The sequence below is a fragment of the Cryptomeria japonica genome, chromosome 4 (assembly GCF_030272615.1).
Source record: "Cryptomeria japonica chromosome 4, Sugi_1.0, whole genome shotgun sequence".
NCBI lineage: Eukaryota > Viridiplantae > Streptophyta > Pinopsida > Cupressales > Cupressaceae > Cryptomeria > Cryptomeria japonica.
Genome location: NC_081408.1, coordinates 45,857,993 through 45,881,885, shown reverse-complemented (window position 1 = coordinate 45,881,885; position 23,893 = coordinate 45,857,993). Strand labels below are relative to the sequence as shown.

At 37.9% G+C, this 23,893-nt stretch overlaps 1 protein-coding gene across 8 annotated transcripts in view; it reads right to left on the bottom strand.

The window, feature by feature from the left end:
* Positions 1-23,686, bottom strand: part of LOC131056813 (uncharacterized) — a 50,639-nt gene extending 26,953 nt beyond the window's left edge. For 6 of the 8 annotated variants that reach the window (XR_009108801.1, XR_009108799.1, XR_009108798.1 and 3 more), the window contains exons 1-2: positions 23,397-23,543; positions 23,194-23,304 (exon numbers count right to left, since the gene is read on the bottom strand). Coding sequence is in view for 1 of the 8 variants with exons in the window: in XM_057991086.1 (XP_057847069.1) it covers positions 23,194-23,217 (24 nt within the window). In the remaining 7 variants the exon portion in view is untranslated. The other 2 variants (XR_009108804.1, XR_009108802.1) reach the window with 2 other exon arrangements.
* Positions 23,687-23,893: the final 207 nt, after the last annotated feature.

Below are 23,893 nucleotides of genomic sequence, written 5' to 3'. Positions count from 1 at the left end.
GAGTGGTTAAAACAAAAAGAATGAAGAGGAATTTTTGTAGAGGCAAGTTGTAACTAAAAATTTATCCAAGAGTAAGCAATGCACATATCATGTTGATTTGCAAAACATTTTGGATATGCATCATATGGTGTTTAGTCTTTTGCCTCCAAGACTATTAGGAAATAATGCTTTAAACCCACATACATTTAATCCATTTTCTACATAGCCTATGAGAGAAAAGCATGCATACAAGCTTGCAGAATCACCATAATGCAAAAATCAAATAGACAAGCCACAAGATAACACAAGATATATCCTGGAAAACTCTCATGAGGAAAAATCCAGCCTCCAAAAGCATCCATATTCCATTATATTATTCAGCCATAAAGCAACATAGAGTTACAATGAATACCTCTGAATCATCAAGCCCTCCAATGCATTCCTATGTGTCCAACATAAATCCACACATCCCATGCCATGCTTCACAAATGCAAACCTCCAAAGGACTCAATACAATGACAGCCCAAAACCACCAGCCTGCCTTAACCACTAAAAATGTGCTTGCTTATATAGACAAAAGCTCACATAAAAACAGCCACAAAACCATGTGCTTACCTACCCCTTTGACCCCACACTTAATATTGGGTACTATTGATGTGTTTTTAACGCACATGCAAACACAGAATAAAATACCATAAGTATCTTATCCTCTCTTGAACAAAATCTCTCAAATGCTGAAGATTAGCTTAAGGATCACTTGAGAAGACTCCCAAGTTCATGAATGTAGGGTCACTACATGTGGATAAGCTCATTGGATGATGTGATTATGCTGGGATCACAAGGGGACTTACATTAGAATGCCTGAATGCTCGATTTGCTAGAACTTAGATCATCTGATGTTACAATACGGTGATGCTTTTTTGATCCTAAACTAACTTGAATTGATAAAAAAAAAGGAAAAAGATTAAGGGTATAAGAGAGTCTATTCTAAAGCCTATAATGTAAGAGGATAGTTGAATGATTAGCTAGAATCCTACTAAGCGAGGTCTCACCATCAAACTGAACAATTTGACACAAGCCCAGTGCAATCTCCTAAGGATGTTTCAAGGATGTTCGAATCAATACCATCAAACATTGATCACCATTCAAGTTAATGCATAAGCAATGAGTGTAGAACGATTCGATGTTAAGCTCATATCATTCCAATTGACCATACAAGGCACACTTGCAAGCAGCAAGAGGCTAGTGGTATGGATTAGGCGGATTCCACAAGAATACATTCAACAAATTCCTCCACTCAATCTAATTACATGAAAGCAAATTGAGAAGCAAAGACCATGCTAGTTGTTGAAAGACCCAACAAATTCACCATAACTTCAATAAAATCAATTGTTTTCTACAACAAGGTTTGGCAACAATCCTTGCCTTCTCCTATTCTAACTTCTATTCTAATTGCTATTCTATTCACTTTTCACTACTCTATTCACTACTAGCGAACTATTCACTATTAGCCTTTACAAATGAAGATCCTGAGCTTTTATAGAGAGCTCATTTACAATGAATAGTCAGGATTGAATCTCCATCAATGGCTAGGATTTTACAATGAAAACCCTAATTAGGGTTTGTTACAACAAACTCAGTTAAGCCAATGAAATGATTACAACACTTTGGCATGACCAATAGATATCGGGGGTAAGTGCCTCAGAGTTTGTGCCATCACTGGTGAGTCAGGTACATTGAATCAAGACATGCAGAAGTAGACCTTCCCTAATTGGTGAGTGGAGACTGGGATGATGGTTAGGATGCCACTTCAACTCGCGCTTTGTAGGTTTGATCTGATTCATCATCATAAAGGGATGTTGAGAGATATCTCTTGATACTCAACATTATCCAATTGTTCAATGATGACAATGATCTTCTAACTTTGAATAACTCTTTTGGAACTATCTTCTGGAATGCCTTAGAATGAACTTTTGATGTCATCTTTGTATCTCTCCTTCGGAATTCTTTCTCTTGTGACTTTCTTCATGTCGTTGATGTTGTAGATCATGTCTTCGTGCAAGTGAATGCTTCTTGTTTGATCACTTTATATCCTTCTTCATCTCCTGCAAAACAAACAAGCAAGTATCAAATACACTTGATATATAGGCTTAGTAAGAGCATATAAAGAGAATTTGCCTTCATGAATCAACACTTGAAGTTGTTTTTCGCTCGTGATGAGGAGCTCTTGAAGTCTACTCCCAAGCCTCCACACATTGAAGTTCGCCTTGCTTCTCATGAAGTGATCTTTGAATTCTCACCTTTCATCCTTTCAACTCAAAGTGATTCTTTCCAATCATCAAATATCTTTCAATGTAGTGGTCTTGTAGTCAATCTTGCAAATTCATCCTCGGGTAGAATTCACTCCATAACTTTTCACTTGAAATTCACCTTTGAAGCTCAGAACATGAAGTTCGCTCCCCTCTGTCCATTTGTGAAGTTCACTTTTATATGTTGAGTTTGTGAAGTTTTCTCATGAATAGATAAACTTTGCTTCCTTGCTGTTGAAATTTACAATCTGTACTTGAAATTCATTGACTGCTGCTCAAGAGAGAAAGAATAATCGTTTGATTTGATGCTAAAATGATTATTTCACTCTTACCTTTATAGGCACCTAAGTCATGCATTAGTCAATTTCGCTCCATTTTATCAACTCATGAAGTTGCTTGTTATATGGAATTCGCTCCAACTCCTAAACTCCTGAAGTTCGCTTGTGATTATCAACTCATGAAGTATAAGCTTCGCTCCTCCTTAGTGATTCATGAAGTTCGCTTGAGACCCTTAACTCATGAAGTATGTTTGAAATTCGCTCCAAGTATCCCATACATGAAATACGCTTGTTGTGACGTATTTACACATCGCCCCATTGCAAGTGGGGACCCCTACTTTTTTGCTTTCTAGGGTTTGCTTTCTAGGTTTTTAGGGTTTGTTTGTTAGCCTTTGCATGCTGAGTGTTGCCAGAGGGATCACTAGGATGGCAGGCTCTACTTGAGCTAGGGTGAGTCCACGGGGCCCCAGAATTAGGGTTTCTTTGAGAGTCTTCCTTAGGGCCTAGTTTTGCTCTTGTTGCTAATTGTGTCTTGCTTGGTGAGTGAGTATCATCCTTGAAGGTCTGAGCTAGGTCAAGTTGGTGAGTGATGAAGTCTGAAATGTCATCCTGATCTTCAAATGCCCTGAAATTTGGCTAAGTCTGGAATGTCTTCCTGATCCTGAAATATGACTAAGTCTGGAAAACTGAAGAATCCTCCAAAAACTAGATTTTGCATTATAACTCCTGGAGGTCCGAAACCACTCTCAAACATCTTGACAGTATATATGGAATATAACTTAAAGTATAAGAAAACTTATACTTAAATGTTATATTCCATACATGAATCCTGACGGAGAGACCAAAATGTCAAATTTCGCTCCTGACCCTTCCAAAGGGTCCAGAGCGCAATTCTCCATAAGACATTCTACATTGCCCAAAGTCATGAACTAGCTCATTCCCAAGCATTTGTAAAGGCAAAACACTTATTTGGAGTGAAGAAATGTGAAAATGAAGTCAGGATTTGAGCCCAAGGATGATTTTCGCTCCAGACCCTTACAAAGGGTCCAGAGCGAAATCCTCAATAAACACCTTTTTTCTTCCTTGTTTGCACTACAAACCTTGTTCCTTGGACATAGTGGGGATAGATTGATGTACTCTTGCCAAGAGAAGTGAATGAAGGCACTGAGAGGTGAGAATTTTGTCCAAGAGCATGATTTTCGCTCCTGAACCTTCCCAAGGGTGCAGAGCGAAAATCCTTATAAACCTCATTTTCTCCCTTGTTTAGACCAACATTCTAGTTTTGAAGTGATGGAATGTGAAAATGTGAAGAATTTTGGCCTAGAACATGATTTTCGCTCCTAACCCTTCCAAAGGGTCCAAAGCAAATCCTCATAACCCTCATTTCCTTCCTAATTTTGGCTAAGTGTTGGTCTCTAAGGCATGTTGGAAGGTGGATTGATGTGTTCTTGCCTTGAGAAGTGAATGAAAGCATTGAATGTGAGGGTTTTTGTCCAAGAATGAAATTTCGCTGCTGACCCTTCCAAAGGGTCCAGAGCGAAATTCTTTATTAACCTTATTTTTTACCTTGTTTGGGCTTAAAACCTTGTTCCTTGGTCTTGGAGGTGAATTGGAGTTGAAAGAATGAAGGAATATGCTAAAAACAAGAATTTCGCTCCTGACCCTTCTAAAGGGTCTAGAGCGAAATTCCTAAAATCCACCTTTTCCTTTCATTTTGTGTCAAGCTAAGCATGGATAAAGATGAATAGAGCTTAGAAGGATCCCTAGGCATGCCTTGGAGTTGATTTTTTGCCATCAACAATGATGATTTTGAGCTAGGACATGAATTTCGCTCCTGACCCTTCCAAAGGGTCGAGAGCGAAATCCAAATGGGTCTTGTCCTTGGCCATGGTCTTGAGCAAATTTCTCCTTCCAGGCCTTCTTGGGGGTCAAACAAGTGTTGTCTTCATGAGGAAGGAGTCCAAAGGTGAGAATCATGGCATAGCAAGGGAAGAAGGAGATGGAATTGTGTCCTAATCTTGAATTTCGCTCCTGACCCTTCCAGAGCGTCCAGAGCGAAATTCCCCAAAACCACCCTTTTTTCTCAATTTTATGCTAAGTCAAGTGTGGGTCAGGATGGGGTAAGATTGGAGAAGTCCTTGAGCAAAACTTTGAGTTGCTAGTGATTCGTGAACATGAAGGAATTGAGCCAAATCAGGAATTTCGTTCCTAACCCTTCCAAAGGGTCCAGAGTGAAATTCCTAGGATCACCTATTTTCTTTGCGAGACAAGTTGAGTTTTTGGTTTTTATGGCCTAGATAGGAGTGAGGCGATGTATCCTTGGTCTTGGAGGTAGATTGGAGTTGAGAGAATGAGAAAATAAGCTCAAATCATGAATTTCACTCCTAAGCCTTCCAAAGGGTCCAGAGCGAAATTCCTAAAATACACCTATTCCTTTCATATTTGTGCCAAGTCGGGCCTAGACAAAGATGATAGAAGCCCTTGAGATTGCCCTTGAATGGATTGTTGTCTCCAAAAATGATGATTTTGGGCTAGAGGAAGAAATTCGCTCCTGACCCTTCCAAAGGGTCTAGGGCGAAATCCATTATAGGTCTTGTCCCTGGCTATAATTTCTAGCGAATTTCTCTTTTCTAGTCATTTTGAAGTCAAACAAAATGTTGCAAACATGGGAAAAGGATCCAAGGATAAGAGTCCAAGTATAGAAAGTGAAAAAGATAGACCTTGGTGAAGGAAAACAAGCAAATCATGAATTTCGCTCCTGACCCTTCCAAAGGGTCCAGGGCGAAATTCACCAAATGTCCTTTTTCTTCCAAATTTGTGCTAGACCAAAACAGTGATCAAGGTAGATTGGGCTTAAAGATTGCCACAAGCATGTCTTAGAAGGGGTTGTGAGTGAAAGAAGTGAGTGTTTTGTCCATGATCAAGAAATTCGCTCCTGACCCTTCCAGAGGGTCCAGGGCGAAATCCTCAATTTCACCTGACTTGCTCATGATAAAGGTCAAAGCATGGATCCCTAGGCTTTGGAGGAAGGAAAACTATCATATGTTTGCCTTGGGAAGAATTTTGGAGTAAAAAAGTGATAGAATTATCCTGGAATGCAAAATTCGCTCTTGACCCTTCCAGAGGGTCCAGGGTGAAATCTTTTGAAACTCCTATTTTTCACCTTGTTTGGGCCAGGCGAAGAGCTAGTTGTGAGATAATGTTGAAAAGAGGTCTAAATTGGGCAAATTAGCAAATTTCGCTCCTAACCCTTCCAAAGGGTCCAAGGCGAAATTCTTATAGGACCTGTCCCTGGGAAGGATTTTGAGCGAGCTTTATTTTAAAGTCTTCTTGTTGATAATTTAAGGTGGAAAATGCTTTGTTGAAATGAACATGTCATATGTACTTAATCACCTTTTGGTTTGTTTTGCGGATGGAGAAAACCAGTTCAGCATCATCAAGGACGACCACTTCCAGTCCAGCATCATCAAGAACGACCTCTTCCAGTCCAACATCATCAAGGACGACCTCTTCCAATCCAGCATCATCAAGGATGACCACTTCCAATCCATCATCGTCAAGGACGTTCCACAAGCAAAAGGGAAGACTCAAGGTGTTCAAGGAATTACCAGCTACCTCCAGAACCTTCACTTTGCCGCACTAAGGAACCACATGGGAGTCAAGGAGAGGTACTCCATTCATCAAACACATCAAAGACAGAGAAGAATCAACCAAGGTTGGTACCTGGGTCCATTGAAGAAGCAAATAGTTTCAGAAGAGTTAATTAAAGTTAGCTTCTCAACATCATCAAATTCAATATCAACCAAGTTACAAGTGTCAAGCAAGGTGGCATCCCAGTCATCATTCCTCCAATCGGATTGGTCCACCTTAGCATGTCCAGATTCAATGTACCTAATTTACCTAAGGCGGCACAAACTTCAAGGCACCTACCCCTGCTTCCTATTGGTCCTCACTTCTGGAATGTAATTTTCTCATTGGCTAGAGGAAGTTTGTTGCAACAAACCCTAATTAGGGTTTCTATCTTGTAATCCTAGCCTTTGATTCTAAGTCAATCAAAGTCGTCTGTTCGTAAAGGGTTCTCTATATAAAGCCCTAGCTCCTCATTTGTAAAGGTTAATAGTTAGTTGATAGTTAATAGTTGGTTAATAGAGAATAGATAGTAGTGAATAGTCAGAGAGTAGGAAATAGTTAGTAAAATAGAAAGAGAAGGCAAAGATTGTTGCCAAGATGTTGTAAAGGACTTGTAAACTTCATTGAAGAAATGGTGAATTCTATGGGTCGATTCAACAATTTGCATGGTCTCTATACTTCTCAAATTTGATTTCATGTTATTAGATGAGTGGAAGAAATGTGTATGATCGATGGTGAAATTTGTATATCCATACTACTAGCAATTTGTTGATTACAGGCTTGCCTTGTGTAGTCAACTGGAATCATTCAACTTAAGCTTAATTTCAATTGTCGCTTCTTCATTGATATGCATCAGCCTGATGGTGTCCATGCCTGTAGCAGTGATCTGAACATCATAAAGCTTTCCTCAAAAGATCGCACTAACCTTGTGGAGATAGTCCTAGGATGTCAAAGCAAGACTTAGTTAGAATTTCATCAAAGGACATTCATTGCTCTTACATTCTTAGTATTAGAAATAGATCCCGTTTCAACCCTTCTCCTTTTTCCTTTTTTTCAAAATCTAGGACCAGTAAAATCTCACATTCCAGTGTAATGTCCCCATTTTGCGAGCATCAGAGTTTGTAAGAATTAGCCTATCATTTGACCCTCGTAGGCTAATAATTATTGATAGAGGGCCTCGTGTGGCAGTTACTTGGTGATTAGAGACATTACTCTTCAGCTAGATTCAGGTTTTGGCCTTTGCACAGGTTTTTTGACTCAGATTGGCACACTTACTATTTATAGTAAGTTACTATTTTGGGAGAGTCCGGGTTCCTATTAATAGAAAGACACCTGAGCAGAGCTTATTGGCAGTGTCGACCTTGATTGGGCCTTTGCAGCTATTTCTAGACTCAGTTCCACATACTTACTATTTATAGTAAGTCACTATTCAGGGTTTCTATTTTTAGACAGGCATCCAATCACATGGAGAACAGGGAGAGTCGACTCCTGGCTCAGACGGCTTAGCAATCAGACAAGTACATCAAGAGATATTAAAGTTTAAGTGACTTAAGTGATTTATTTAATATTTTAATATTATTATAAAGTTCTAAAGTAACTTTATAATAATAAAGTCACTTTAATATAATAAAGTGCGTTAAGTGAATAATTTAATGTGGGAATAAATCTTTTATCCCACATTGGCCAGGAAGGTGTTTGAGCTCTCTTAAGGAAAGAATAAAAGGAAAGGCAAGAGTTCATTCTCGGCATCCAGTTGATGAATAGTATTTTGATTGATTTTTATTGTGGAACCTTGGGCTTTCGCAATTTTCTTCTTTGATCATAGGAAACGAAAACTTCCTATTGATAGTAATTTTGAAGGTGTGAAATAACACCTGAATTATTGCAGTTGTGGGAAAGAATACTTCAGTTCTTTCATTTGTGCAAATTGGTGAATTTTTCTACAAGGGTTTGAAGTTTATTGTTGGAGAACATTTATAATTGGTTGTGAATCGTCCTTCTTTGGCACATGGAGTTATATCATTCTTGTTGGGAGAGATTATCAACAAATTATTCAGGGTTTTAAGAGCAGATTGCAAGTTTGTTCTTGCTGCTACAGTGCGCATGAACAGTGCGCGTGAACAGTGCGCATGAACAATGCCGCGCTACAGTATTTTGCTTGATTCCGATTGCAACTTTCATCTCCATCATTAAGCATCGCTATTATCAGGTTCCTCTTGCAACTATTAGTAGCTAGTATTGAAATATTAGGCATATAATTTTGCTGTTGTAAGTGATAACTTAGAATCAGATTTGGCATTGATGTAGTCTTTTTGTAAGCCAATTAGTATTGGCAAATCCATAGCAGCATTGTACTTAGGAATGGATTCAATAAAGAAGATATATGTTGCATACCATTTGTTTGACGAAATGTCCTTTTAATAGCATATATGATCAGCATAATAGTTGCATGCTAGTTGTTTGTCGAAATGTCAGTTGGCTGTAGGTATGCATTCCATATCTAGTTTTCATGTATATGCATTAAAAATACCAAAAAGAACTGCACTCGCATACTAGTTCATTGTAAGAGGTATTGTCAACATCATTGGTGAACTTCCTAAATTTCTTGGCAACTTTCAAAGTGTATCAAACAATCTGAAATACAAAAATCAGAATAGAGAAAGACAGCATACAAAGTGTTTGACAATATTCCTTGAGCCAAAATCAATCAGTTTGGGCAAGGGATATTACAGTGGTATCAGAGCGGTTTCCTGCCAACCTGTTGGGTGATGGTTGCATTCAATTGGTGGGAAAATCATCCGTGTACAAATCAGTTTTGATTTGATTTTCAGTTGGGTAGTGAAAATGGGCTACATGACAACATTGTTCAGCGATAAACAGGCACTGAAAGAACTTGAACAATCACAATACAAGCTCAGTCGAGAGTTGTTGCGTTTAGAGCAAACGCTTTCAAAGTTTGGGTTGCCTAAAAGATTCAATTCACTTCCTACCAGCAAAGGTCGAACACCACAAAACAAAGAAGAAGAAGTGATTAGCATGTTTAAGGAGTATAGCACTCTTCCTCAAAAAATTAAGAAGGAACTTCCTTTCATGAGTTACATGGATTTGCACCCGAGTCCTTGCCATAAGACAGAGTTTGCAAGGAAGAAATATCACACTATAGCTCATGAATTGTTTACACATGAAATGGATAGAGAATCTACACATAAGGATGATACAACTCTTCATCAAAATGATTTGGTATCTTCAAATTCCTATGAAGTATGCAGAAATTTATATGATGAATTTGATAGACATGCTGATTTGATTCAAGATGACACTAGCACAACTTTGGGTAATGATTTATCTACATCATCCTTGCAAGAGGTGACTCAAGAAGTTTCTAATATAGAGGCTACTTCTGATTTTCATGACAGCGATGATGAAACTTTGCATGAGCATGAGACAGCAGTGTTTTCACATGTGCAAAATGATCCTATTGAATTGTCACATGAAAGTACTCAGAAATTGGGTACTAATGATGCATTGTATGTGGAGGATTCATGTCATGGTGAGTCTGATTTTCCAGATCAGACCTTTGAAAACAAGCTAGAATATTCATATGTTGATACGGAATCCCAAGATCGTGCTTTGGATGGGCATGCAATTACTTTGATAGTGGAGGTGTGTGAAGATACTGTCATACCAGCAACTTCTACCTTATCAGTTGAGCCATCCTTTGAGGTACAAAGCAGCAGTACCTTAGATGTTGAGGTGTGCATGGATGAAAGCACACATGATGCTGCTTATCATGTAGTGAGTGATGACGAATCAGCCTCATATCATAGTGCATATTGTGAACCGGAAAACTTGTATGGGGGTCATAAGCTACAGAATCCTCATCATTTGGTTGGGCAACTAAAAGTGAATGACAATATGATTGCCACAACCATTGAGCATTTTGATGTTGCTCGTCAGATGTTGGCTACCTATGGTTGGAGTACTCCTTTGACAGATGAGCATGGTGATAGTGGTTTTTCCCTTGCAGAGATACATGCACTTCGAGAAGCAATTGGAATGATGAAACAAAATTACCTAAAACTACTTGCGGATAGGGATTTTCTTCTCGAGTGGGATTGCATTTGTTATGATGCATTGAAGGGAAAGGAGGAGCAGGTCGATGAGCTCACTCATGAGCTTGAGGTGACTATGGACTCATGGCAGAGTGCCGAGTTGGCTCTTCAAGAGTCACAGTTACAGATTGAGAAGCTTACCGAGGAGTTGAGTCTGGCACAGTCTCCACCAACTGCAGATATAGTACAGTTATATACAGAGGCAGTTGATGAGGATTTTATATCCACTGGTTGTAGTGAGGATGTGGTTACATCTATCACAGATATAGGTACGAAAGTTTCAGCTGGGATGGGTACCTTGGTTGAGAGCAGTAGAGAACCACTAGTTGCATCAAGTTCTCCTGAGGTCAGTACAGTGACAGTTGATGCAGGACAGTTTACTGGTAGCTCTTGTGTCACAATGGTGGATTCTCTTGAGAGTTGTGTGGTAGTACACAACGCTACTCCGTCCTCACAGGGCATTTGCAGAGTGTCATCTAGTTGGGAGTATGGCTCCCATGTTGATTTGTTTCCATCTGTTGGAAGCAAATCTGTCACTTCATCCCATGCAGCTGATTTTGGATGCCAGCTTGTTGTTTTTCAGAATCAAAGGGATCAGCTGCTCGATTCAAGTGTTGTTAGTGACGAGCCATTGACAGAGGTTGGAGCATTTTACCGCGACTACACAGTGAGGAGTGCTCATCATTTTTCTTTTGATCCACACACAGAGGACTTGATGATGCATCCGTGTGGATTGGCTCCGAGATGCCATCCTTTGTGGGATGGGTATTCATCATCTTCAGAAGATGGGATTAGCAGTTGCGAGCGCCTGACTCAGCAGTTTATGGGGGATTACTTGCAGGGACAGCTGTCAGTTATACATCATGCTGATATGTATCCAACAGGGTTTGCTACTTCTATGTCACAAAGTTTTCTTATGGGTACATGGTTACAGAATGACTATGGTGTCAGTGGGCATGATGGTTTGGTTAGTTATCACATCCATGGGAGTTTACCGAGAGCTGTAGAGAGATATTGTGTTATAGACGCTTCCAGATATTTTTATCTCTATATGGCGAATGGATGTGGGGTTCAGTTGTTTTGGGATCCAGGAGGCGACAGGTTTGGCACAGTGTATTGGATGGGTCCCATTGGTTGGCTTCACCACTTCTGGCATGGTGAAGTTGAGATCAGAGTAGCGCAGAGGAAGTCAGAGGGTATTAGGCTTGGCAGACTTCCATTCCGGGTTTGGGATCCAGGAATATTGTGCGCAACTATGTTTATGTTGGTGCTACAGGAGTCGGTTAAGGATGTGTGGGACATTTCACAATTCTCCTTTTGGGCCTCCTGAGGATTGGAGTTTCTTTGCAGTGGAGATTGCTTGGGGACAAGCAATTTCAGGGAGGGCGGACTGTAATGTCCCCATTTTGCGAGCATCAGAGTTTGTAAGAATTAGCCTATCATTTGACCCTCGTAGGCTAATAATTATTGATAGAGGGCCTCGTGTGGCAGTTACTTGGTGATTAGAGACATTACTCTTCAGCTGGATTCAGGTTTTGGCCTTTGCACAGGTTTTTTGACTCAGATTGGCACACTTACTATTTATAGTAAGTTACTATTTTGGGAGAGTCAGGGTTCCTATTAATAGAAAGACACCTGAGCAGAGCTTATTGGCAGTGTCGACCTTGATTGGGCCTTTGCAGCTATTTCTAGACTCAGTTCCACATACTTACTATTTATAGTAAGTCACTATTCAGGGTTTCTATTTTTAGACAGGCATCCAATCACATGGAGAACAGGGAGAGTCGACTCCTGGCTCAGACGGCTTAGCAATCAGACAAGTACATCAAGAGATATTAAAGTTTAAGTGACTTAAGTGATTTATTTAATATTTTAATATTATTATAAAGTTCTAAAGTAACTTTATAATAATAAAGTCACTTTAATATAATAAAGTGCGTTAAGTGAATAATTTAATGTGGGAATAAATCTTTTATCCCACATTGGCCAGGAAGGTGTTTGAGCTCTCTTAAGGAAAGAATAAAAGGAAAGGCAAGAGTTCATTCTCGGCATCCAGTTGATGAATAGTATTTTGAATGATTTTTATTGTGGAGCCTTGGGCTTTCGCAATTTTCTTCTTTGATCATAGGAAACGAAAACTTCCTATTGATAGTAATTTTGAAGGTGTGAAATAACACCTGAATTATTGCAGTTGTGGGAAAGAATACTTCAATTCTTTCATTTGTGCAAATTGGTGAATTTTTCTACAAGGGTTTGAAGTTTATTGTTGGAGAACATTTATAATTGGTTGTGAATCGTCCTTCTTTGGCACATGGAGTTATATCATTCTTGTTGGGAGAGATTATCAACAAATTATTCAGGGTTTTAAGAGCAAATTGCAAGTTTGTTCTTGCTGCTACAGTGCGCATGAACAGTGCGCGTGAACAATGCGCATGAACAGTGCCGCGCTACAGTATTTTGCTTGATTCCGATTGCAACTTTCATCTCCATCATTAAGCATCGCTATTATCAAGTTCCTCTTGCAACTATTAGTAGCTAGTATTGAAATATTAGGCATATAATTTTGCTGTTGTAAGTGATAACTTAGAATCAGATTTGGCATTGATGTAGTCTTTTTGTAAGCCAATTAGTATTGGCAAATCCATAGCAGCATTGTACTTAGGAATGGATTCAATAAAGAAGATATATGTTGCATACCATTTGTTTGACGAAATGTCCTTTTAATAGCATATATGATCAGCATAATAGTTGCATGCTAGTTGTTTGTCGAAATGTCAGTTGGCTGTAGGTATGCATTCCATATCTAATTTTCATGTATATGCATTAAAAATACCAAAAAGAACTGCACTCGCATACTAGTTCATTGTAAGAGGTATTGTCAACATCATTGGTGAACTTCCTAAATTTCTTGGCAACTTTCAAAGTGTATCAAACAATCTGAAATACAAAAATCAGAATAGAGAAAGACAGCATACAAAGTTTTTGACAATATTCCTTGAGCCAAAATCAATCAGTTTGGGCAAGGGATATTACATCTAGCAATATCCAAAGCAAATCAAACGTTCAAGTCGTCAAATGTAAGTCCCCTTGTGATTCCAGCAAAATCACATCGTACTGCAAAGAGCTTATCCACACGTAGAGAACCTACATACAAGAACCTTGGAGTTGCCTCGATTGATCCTTCGGCGAGATCTTCAACAGTCGAGAACTTTGTTCAAGAGAGGATAAGGTACCTTTAGGTATTTTATTTTGTGTTCGCATGTGTACAAAAAACACATCAACAACGCTCCAACCTAGCAACTCATGGAGTTGTAAAATTCGCTCCAAAACTCTCCAAACTGAAGTTCACTCCAATAATTCAACTCACGAAGTTGCCTTAAATGTGAATTTCACTCCAAACTATGAGATCATGAAGTGGGAATTTCGCTCTTGTCACTCAACTCATGAAGAAGCGAATTTCGCTCTTGTTGCTCAACTCATGAAGAAGTAAATTTTCCTCTTGGAAGGCAACACATGAAGTTGAGTCTTGCATGAAATTTGCTCCTCCTTCTTGATTCATGAAGTTCACTTGAGATCCTTAACTCATGAAGTGTGTTTTTCGCTCCAATTTGCTCATTCATGAAGTTGTGAATTTCGCTCCAACTTAGCAACTCATGAAGTTCGCTTGCAACTTGCAACTCATGAAGTAAGGATTTCGCTCCACTTAGCAAAGTCATGAACTTCATTTGCAACTTGCAACTCATGAAGTTCATGTTTTCTAATTCGCTTCATTCATTTATTTCCAACTTCACTTATGAAGGCTTGAAGATGTAAATAGCTCCAACTTGTGAGATCATAGAATTTCGCTCCAAAAGATGAACTCATGAAGTTCGCTCCAAACTACAAAGTCATGAAGTTCGCTCCAAAACACAAAGTCATGAAGTTCGTTTGGCATTGCATCTACTCAAGGCAATCATCCTTCATTTCTCATTGACTTTGCTCATGTAGGATTGCTTGTGCACGCTCATTGATGAAATTCACTCCAAGACTCTCCAACCTAAAGTTCGCTCCAAAAGCCTCAAACCTGAAGTTCGCTCCAAACCCTTCAAACCTGAAGTTCGCTCCAAATCTTTCAAACCAAAAGTTCGCTCCAAGATGACAACTCCTAAAGTAGGAATTTCGCTCCAAAAGCTCAAGTCATGAAGTAATATATTTTGCTCTTATAGGCAAAGTCATGAAGTTCGCTCCAAGATGTTAACTCCTGAAGTTCATTCATGGATACTTGAACATGAAGTAAGCATTTGTAAATTTCTTTCATCTCTTTCTCTTCATCTCGCTTAGGAAGCCTTGAAGGTGAAATTCGCTTCAGTCTCCTTCATGAAGTTTGCTCCAAACCTCTCACACCTGAAGGTCGCTCCAAATCCTTGAAACCTAAACTTTGCTTCAAACTGTGAAGTCATGAAGTTAAAACCTAACAAAGACTTAGAGATGAGGCGGATTACAAATGAGCTAATGATCCCTTCATTACACACTCAAATGCTCAAACTCACCGATTTTCAAACAAAAGACTCAAGGGGAAATTAAAATAATTGGAGCTTACCTACAACCTTGAACTATTGGATTGATGTTGATGCCCTCCTAAATGGCACAAGGTTAGTCTATGATAAACAACACAAAAGACACGAAAACCGTTAGTGTTAGTCAATCTAAAACTAAACATATGAAGGCATACCAAAAGAAACACAAAGAGACATGCTAATATATCTAATAAGTAGAACAAAGATCATGAGACATCTCCAACTGCCTCTTAGCATGGCCTTAGCTTCTTCTCCCTTGTTCCTCTCCTCTCCAAGTTCCAAAATAGTGTAGCTCTCAGCAGCTTTTTGCGCTATGGATGCTTATGGAGGATTGAGATTTGTAGTATAGCTCTAAATGTGAAATAAAAAGCTAATACTAAGCTAAAATGATGTATTTTAACCAAAATGATAAGATGTTAGATTGTTTATGCTAAAATGCTCTCTAAAATGTCTATAGCTTAGATGCATACAAGTTTTCAGGATCTGGATTATGAAGGAATGGGCTCTATTTATAGGAAAAATGGAGCAATGGATGGCCAGGATTGAAGGGTTTAATCAAGGGTCAAGCTTGAAAGTTGGGGATCCATGTGCTTAATTGACACCAATGAAATGGTGACAAATGTCAACATAGGGTTGGGTTGAAAGAAGAGGTTGGAGGCATTAAAGGCCTGAGAAGACCTCATGGTTATCTAAAGGCTAAGGGTCAAGCCTAAATTAAGATTATCCACTGGATTAAGAGTTAATCCAAGGATAAACCTTTGTGCAAATGATTAAGAGATAATCATGGTCAAAGCATTAAAGGCTTGATGAGACCCTTGGGTTGGGTAGAGGTTGAGTCAAAACAAATGTTTTAACCATGTGGAAGGGTTTGGGTTAACCATTAATGGTTTTTGGAGACTTTGGGGATCAAGTGGTTGAAAGTTGGAAGCCTTCAATGGTTATCAAAGACTTTGAGGAATTAAGTGGTTGAAGGTTGAAAGCCTTTAATGGTTATCAAAGACTTTTAGACTTTGAGAAGTGACTCCATTTTGCTTAGGAATGTGACAATAATTAGGGGATGGATTAGGCTAATTAGGAAGGGGTTAGAAGAATCTAGAAGGGGATTAGATTTGCAAGTGGATTTGGTGGGTGAGAGAAAATAGGATTTTATTAAAATAAAAATTCATTTATTTCAATAAATGTGTGCAAGTTGCTTTTGTAGGAAAATGAAAGTGGGGTGGGGATAATGATTTAAATAAATATTTTATTTAATTTATTTAAAAGAGGAAAAGGGAGATTTTAATTAAATAAATAGATTTTATTTATTTAATTGATTTGAAATTTGATTTAATGAATTAATTACAAATAAATTGAATAATTTATTTAATTAATAGAAGAATGTTTGGGGATGAATTAATTAAATATTAATTTAATTAACTGGTGGCTAGTGGATTTTTAACCAAATAAATACGAAATATTCATTTAATTAAAATGGACAGATTTATGTGACTACAGATGCTATTAGCAACTTTATTCAACTCTTTAGCTAGACTCCTGATTAACCATCTTGACATGCAAACCCTATAAATTTACTCACTTACTTCACATTTCACACAAGGCTATTCACCTGACTCCTTGCCATTTTTGACGACCTACACCCTTCAAATGCAAAGGCTAATAGCAAATGACCCAAACACTATCTAGAAAGCAAGAAAAATGTGGGGTCCCCATTTGCGATGGGGTGATGTGTGAATACCTCACAACAGATTCTCTTTTAAAATATATTCCCCAATATTAAATAAATACAATATGATAATCCCAATGTTACAATACAACTCATCAAGTGGCCCCGAGAATATTCCCAAGGAATCTCTACATGTTACACCTCCATGTGCAACATCAAATAAATAAATAATACATTACATGTCCATGAGAAACCACATAATAAATAAATATTACAATTACAACATTATTATGCAAGGTGTACAACACCTATTTTCCCAACATTCTCCCACTTGTTGTATACATTGCATAAGGGTCAATCAATGAGATACATCATCATAGCTATACATGTAACCACATGAATCTCCAACATGCTCTCGTCCTCCAACAAGATACCTGCAATAAAACCAAGTGACCAATATCTCAAGCAAGAACTCCTCTCATCCTCCAACATGCCACCTATGGAAGAAAAGGAACAAGCCAAGGTGAAGATGCACCAATCCATGAACACAAGCATAAAATCCAATGTGATAACAAAGGCTCCAAGCTACTGTCATAAAGTAAAAACCCACATGATCGGAAATGACATCCACAACACATGCCAATACATCCAACCATCCATACCTCCTAGGTATAAAGAACATCAGTAAACTCATGCCAATATCATATCAACCCATAAACCGCAATCAAGCTCCCTATATCAAAACCTGTCAATGAAGTACATAAATATCCAGAAACTCCCACTACATGGGTAATACCAAATCTGAAATGAAGCTCAAAGCATACAAAGTCTACCAATAACCGCTCAAGGTGTGATAAGTAAATAAAACATGCAGTACCAAGAACAACCACAATGATCCACACATGCAACACAACTGATGCATATTCTCCCACAATATGTCACCACCCTCCCAAACAAGAAAGAATACATAGAATGAAGAGAGACAACCTGTAAACCATAACCTATCCTTCTACCAACACCCCAAATAAACAATGTTGTGTCAAGTATGATCCTCTCCAAAACACTCCAAAAGGGAAGCCAAAACGACACCCAAAACCCTCGTTCAATCTCTTAGATCAAACCAACATAAGTATTATATAATGCCAACATGGATGTAAGAGTCTCATAACCAAGAAGATCAAACTCATAACAACCATTCCCAATGAAGGAAATCAGCCCACTAAACCATCTCCTAACATCCTCAAAATGATATCATAATATCAAACCGTATGCACAAGGAGATAGCCAATGCTATACATTTCTCAAATGAACCCTCCGGAACTAAACATCTCCATAGCTCAAGATCCATATCTATGAAAGATAAGCATAAACATAATGCACCTGGAAGGAACAATGGGCAATACCTCTCGAGTAGTAAATTGTTGAGTAGACTAAGAGTGGGGAATGAGAATGCTCATCAAGCTATCCAAATCATCATGACTCACACTAAGAACAATCTCCTCTCAAGTCCATACCAGGTGAATGCTCCTCGATCTTCCTGCTGAAATAATCGACCATCTCAACACATATCTCTAATCAGAAGTGAATACCAGCATCACCAACATCTCCATGTATCTATGAGCACCTGTAACCGATCAATCCATGCCACTCCAAATGCAACATAACACCATCATGAAGTCATCAAGCAAATGATCATGCACTCAATACAAAGAGAACCACCAAGATCAATATCAAAGCTCCAACAATTGAATTAGGAACATAAACATGACATCATAATCTAACCATCTCCTCCAAGGAGATAACATGCTCCATATGAACATATCAAATAATTGTAACATGCCATAACTCTAATGCGCAATCAAGAGTGTACCATGACATAAGAACAACCATGATAACATATCAAATGAAAGCATAAAACCACACCTCGACCAAGGACTCCTTGAGCCCTCAAGATGTCAACATCCTCAAATATCATGAAGATCACACATACTCAAGCCAAAGGACGAAAAACGCAACTGTTAAGGTCAATTCTGACAACTTCCTATTTTTGTGGTATTATGCTTTTTTGTTTTTTGCTTTTTCATTTTTGGCACTTTGGACCAATCGAGGAAGCAATTTTTTACTTGCTTTTTTGTTTTTTGCTTTTTGCTTTTTTCAGCTTTTTGGAAAATTGACCTAAGATTAGGTCATTCAAGTCATAACAATGAGGTTCTTGTTTTCAAAAGGAAAAGTTTGTATCTTCAAAGAGAAAAATCAAGAAAATTCTCCAGACAAGGCGTCGATCCAGAAAGTTCTAGATAAATGTGGTGATAAGCAAGAAATTTTACTAAGTGTTCATGGTAAAGATAAAATGTCTTGAACCAAGGCAAAGTCCGATCAAGCCTTGAGAAAATGTCTTGAACCAAGGCAAAGTCCACCCAAACCTTGAGAAAATGTCTTGAACCAAGGCAAAGTCCTCCCAAGAATGTCTTGAAACATGATAAAGTCCGCCAAGGCAAAGCCTACCCAAGCCTTGTGTAAAATGTCTTGAAACATGATGAAGTCCGCCAAGGCAAGAAGAAAGATGATCTTAACCAATGGCCAAATCCGCCCTAGGTGGATAAGTGAAAAAAGTTTGGCTAAGTATGAAAACCAAGGTGAAGTTCGCCCAAGAGAAAATGTAGGGAAGATTCTTTGCCAACACATCAACAAGATAGAAGAAAAAATGGCTTTGTGAAATTATGCTAAGGAAGACGGAAAGAATATATTTTGGAATCTTCTAGAAGGATGAAGTCGCCATCTTTAGGAGAGAAAAACAAGGAAGGAGATGTGGGAAAGAGACCAAGTTCATTGAACCCAAAAAAGAACAGAAAGATGCTAAAGAAGTTCAAACCTCTTAGCCTTATATTCAAATTCAACATTTCATTTCACTTTCACTCCTTCTAAAGTTCAAAATTGAAGAGCTCGAGCTCTCTCTCTCTCTCTCTCTCTCTCTCTCTCTCTCTCTCATTCAAGAAGAAAGAAGATATTTGAAGAGCAACAAGAGAATTTCTGAGTTTTGTGAAATATTTGAAGAGCAACAAGAGAATTTCTGAGTTTTGTGAAAGAATTGATCAATTTCTTGAAGGATTTCATCTTCTTTCAAAAGTGAAGACAGATTTTCCATCAACTTTTAGAGTTAAATGTATAATTTTCAGTCCAGAATTTTAGTTGTAGATTGATTTTTTCCATCACTTTTCTGTCTCAAAGGCTAATTTTCACAAATTTTACTGAGTGTTGAGCAGATTCTTTTCATATATAAGTCTGATTTTTTTTTCACAAGATTTCAAATTTATGACAGGCTGAAGGTGAAAAGTTGAGACAACGAAGTTCGAAATCAGGAATAAAAATCTTGTCAGACATAGAATTCACATGCTGAAAGAAAAGTTAGTTTCTTTGTCTTTTTTTAGGCAATAGATGACCACTCAAAGAGGACTTTCAAGGAAAGTTCAAATGAAGTTCGCCAACAAAGGAGCACAGCCAGAATCTAAAATCACTTCAAAGTGAAAGAGGGTTGGAGACACCAACCTTGGTCATGTTGACTTCAAAGACAATCAAGGAAAGATTGAAGAGAGAAGTAGAAAAGACAGAAGAATTAAAGAAAGAGAATGAGCAACCGAGAAATTATCTCCAACACTTGATCAATCATATTGCTCAAGGAAATGCAGCAGTTCCCCCGCCTTTGGCTCTTTCACAAGAAACAGTTGAAGGCTGGCTCTTTCACAAGAAACAGTTGAAGGCTTTGAGGAGATGAAGGCGACAGCTAAAGAAACTAAGGAATGGAAGGCAGACATCCATAATGAAGTTGTCACATTCATGGAATAATTGATGTTGGCATATGGGCAAACTTCTTTATTACTAACTATGACTTCAACACATGGTATTGGGCATTGATAGCAAGAAATGAAATTTTGTAGAAGGTAAAGGTTGATGGTGTCAAAATTGAAGAGCTGATGAAATTCAAAATAAGATTTTCCTTGTGGCCGCTGATGTGCTTGGAAAGGAAGCAATTCAAGAAAATGAAATGAACATGGAAAATCCAAAGGTCAAAGCTCAAGAGAATTTCTTCACTTTCACAAGACCGATCCTTAAGCAAAATTTGACTAAGGCATCAACTTTTTTTTCCATCAAGGATGCCTTTTAGAAACAGGAATTAGACTGGGAGAATGCTTTTGCCACCCATGCTGATGACTTGAATGTGATCGAATTGAAAATAAACATGCTGCCACATGTCACAATGGAAGAGGTTAATCCTCTTGTGTCCAGGTTCATCGAATATGCTGCCATAGAAAGGGGATAAGGGACGCATTCTTCTAAAAGAAAGCTCCATATGACATGTGTCTATCTTTTATTTGCTCTTGTTAGAGAGCTATTGTAAACCCTAGTTAGGGTATCTATGTTTTGATCTCAGCCATTGATCTATGTTTGATCTGGGCCTTTCATTCATTTTTAAAAACACTATAATATATATAAATTATAAACCCCTCTTTTCTCATTTGTATGGAAGAAATTGGTGAGATTATTGCTTAAGACTATTATGATAATATAGTTCATTTGCATTGCTTTGAATCTCTATGTTATCTCATAGTTGCATGGTTTCATATTTGCTTCAACATAAAATAGAATTTTCTTTATAAAAGTTGTTAAATGAACACAAGATGATTTTTGTTCATTGTGCAAAATTAGCCTAAGCATATTTTGTGGATGTTTAACTTCTACCTTCGGATAAGTATTGGTCATTTTGATAGTACTATTCATGGTATGAAAATTCTAAGCACAACCCTTGAAGATTGCACCCACATTGTTTAGTTGTTTAAGTTGGCAAACCAAGGCGTGGTTTAGTTTCACCCAATCACTACCGTCTCTTGATTTCCTAGGAATAGTATAGAATTCCTTAATCCTTTTCCTTTTGTCCTTTTTGTTGAAATCCAAAAAAATAAAGCTGAAAGTTTTCATTGTGAATGAAATTAATGAAATTTGCAAGTCCCCCTTGCATTACCAGCATACATCACCAAAAGAGCTATATCCAACATTAAATTCGCTAGTTCGCAATAAAAACCTCGCAATAGCCATATGATCTTCTTTGCAATCTTAGCATACGCAATGATTTTATTCAAGAGAGGATAGAGTGTCTTTTGGGCATCTTTATTTTGTGTTCGGTGTGTCATAAAACACACACCAACACACCGCTAAATATAAACATCAAGTTTTTACTAGTTTCTATCATGTATGTGCTCTTTAATATTCCATTCCCAATAATCAAGCATCTACTCCTGCTTCCTACGGTTTTTTATTCCTTTAGGATTTCCCCACATAAATAATATCAAAAATGTGACTGTTCCTCACATTTAAGTGTTTTGGCAGTTTTCATATTTGAGCAAGTATTTTTGTTTCCTACACAGCTTTCAGCGACATCAGGCAAAGTTTTCAGGTAAACGATTTACATTAAGCTTGAAGTCTCTGTGATGAATTGACCAAACCTACAAGGTTTGCAATTACAATTGAAAAGGTGGACTGTTGTGATTTATTTCTATATTATTATTATTTAAATGTAGAAATTAAATTATAAATTTCTAAAAATGCAATTAACCTTTTTCTCCTAGCTGCTTTATTTTTGGTCGACTGTTTTTTTCTTTATTTGAGGCCCACCAGAGCATTCTAAAGAATGTTGGGAGCATGTGTTGCATTATGATCTGGGAAAAGGTACATGGAAATGGCACAAGTATGTTGCACCCAAAATTTAAAATAGAAACACAAAAACAAACAGTTTGAACATCTGGCGGTGTTCATTTCACCCTAATTGTTGGGGGAGTTACACTAATCATAAAAAACTATTAAATGCTTGAGAATTTAAGAAAATTTGTCCCAACAGCCAAATGCTTTTAAGCTTTAACAAATCTGGCAACCAAGCTTATACAACAATGGCCCCATGGCCCCAGTGATGCGGAGCATTAGCCTAACATCCATTCATGTTCAATTGTGGGTGACTTTTTTCAGTCTTTTTGGGGCTTGACTATAAGTTTTAGCCACCTGTTCCAAACTAGATGTCTGACTGGTCCTCTTTGTTACAGCTGTCCAATGATCTGGTTAGTGTTAGAGTTTGGTTGAGTTAGTTTAGGAGCTTTTTTTCAGCAGATTGGAGGGGTACGTAGGAGTGAAGTAAGGCAGAGATTCTCCAGTTAATGAGCTGGTTGCATCCTAATCTCCATAGGATGGAATTTAGGATTACTCATTCAAAAAAATGGAATTTGCTGGTAAACGTAGGAGCTAGTTTTTGAGGTTGTAACTATCTGAAGGAAGAATTAAAATAAATTCTGGGAATGCAGGGCTAGCAGCCCGGATTTATGGTTATCTTTTGTTTCCATTTTGCTGTTTCCTTTGTTATATATACAGCAGAGTTTGTTTAAAGGCAGGATCCGAGAAAAATATGCATCACCCAGTATAGTCAACTCTTCTACCTGACATGGGATTTGTCTCTTTCTGCCTGAATTGGGTAATAGAAAATATGATGCCATATAGATGCATAGACATACACATATATACGAAAAAATTAATCATGCAAATTGTTAATGGTTCAAAAGTCATATGAAATCAAAAAAGTTGGACAGTGGCTATTTAGATCTTACGATGCACCAATGCATAAATTACCTGCACACACCATAACTTATGCATTGATAGATCCTAGAGGCTGGATAACCATTTCCAAAAAAAAGTTGGATTTGATATGGCAACAGCTAATTTGCAACTAGTAGATACAACCTGGAGAGAAAAAGGGGAAAAATGAGTGTGCGAAGCAGCTTAATAATGCAAATAGGGAAACACAATTGTCAGATCACATTTCTTGCAATTACCTAGGGTTTATCCCACCCAATTGGGCCAGGGCATAAATCAGGAAAACGCTCCAACGGAATCAGTTACACACGAACAACGATTGCATATCACATGAACACCACAATTTCAAAACAAATATAAAATCATTTCAATAGAGAGGTTGTAAACAAAGTACCCTTTTGCTTAAAAATCCCAATACCGGTATTATATTTTATTTGTTCTATATTCTTTGTTGTATTCTTTGTGTGTTTAGATGCAAGCTTTCTTCCTTCACGAAGTTTTTTAACAATTGGGTTGCCTATATTGGGGTAAGAAATTGGGAATATATGTTCCTTTCTCTAGGATGTTGGAGCAAGGTCTTTTGTGGATTTTTACAAAAGTTGGAAGTATGCAGGTAAGATAGGGTTCGTAAGAAAGAGTTTTGGAATTTAGGTTAATCTTTATTTGGGGTCATTTCTTGGTTCCCAAAAGATAGAAGTGACGAAATTATACCAAAATTCACTCCTAAACGGATGGA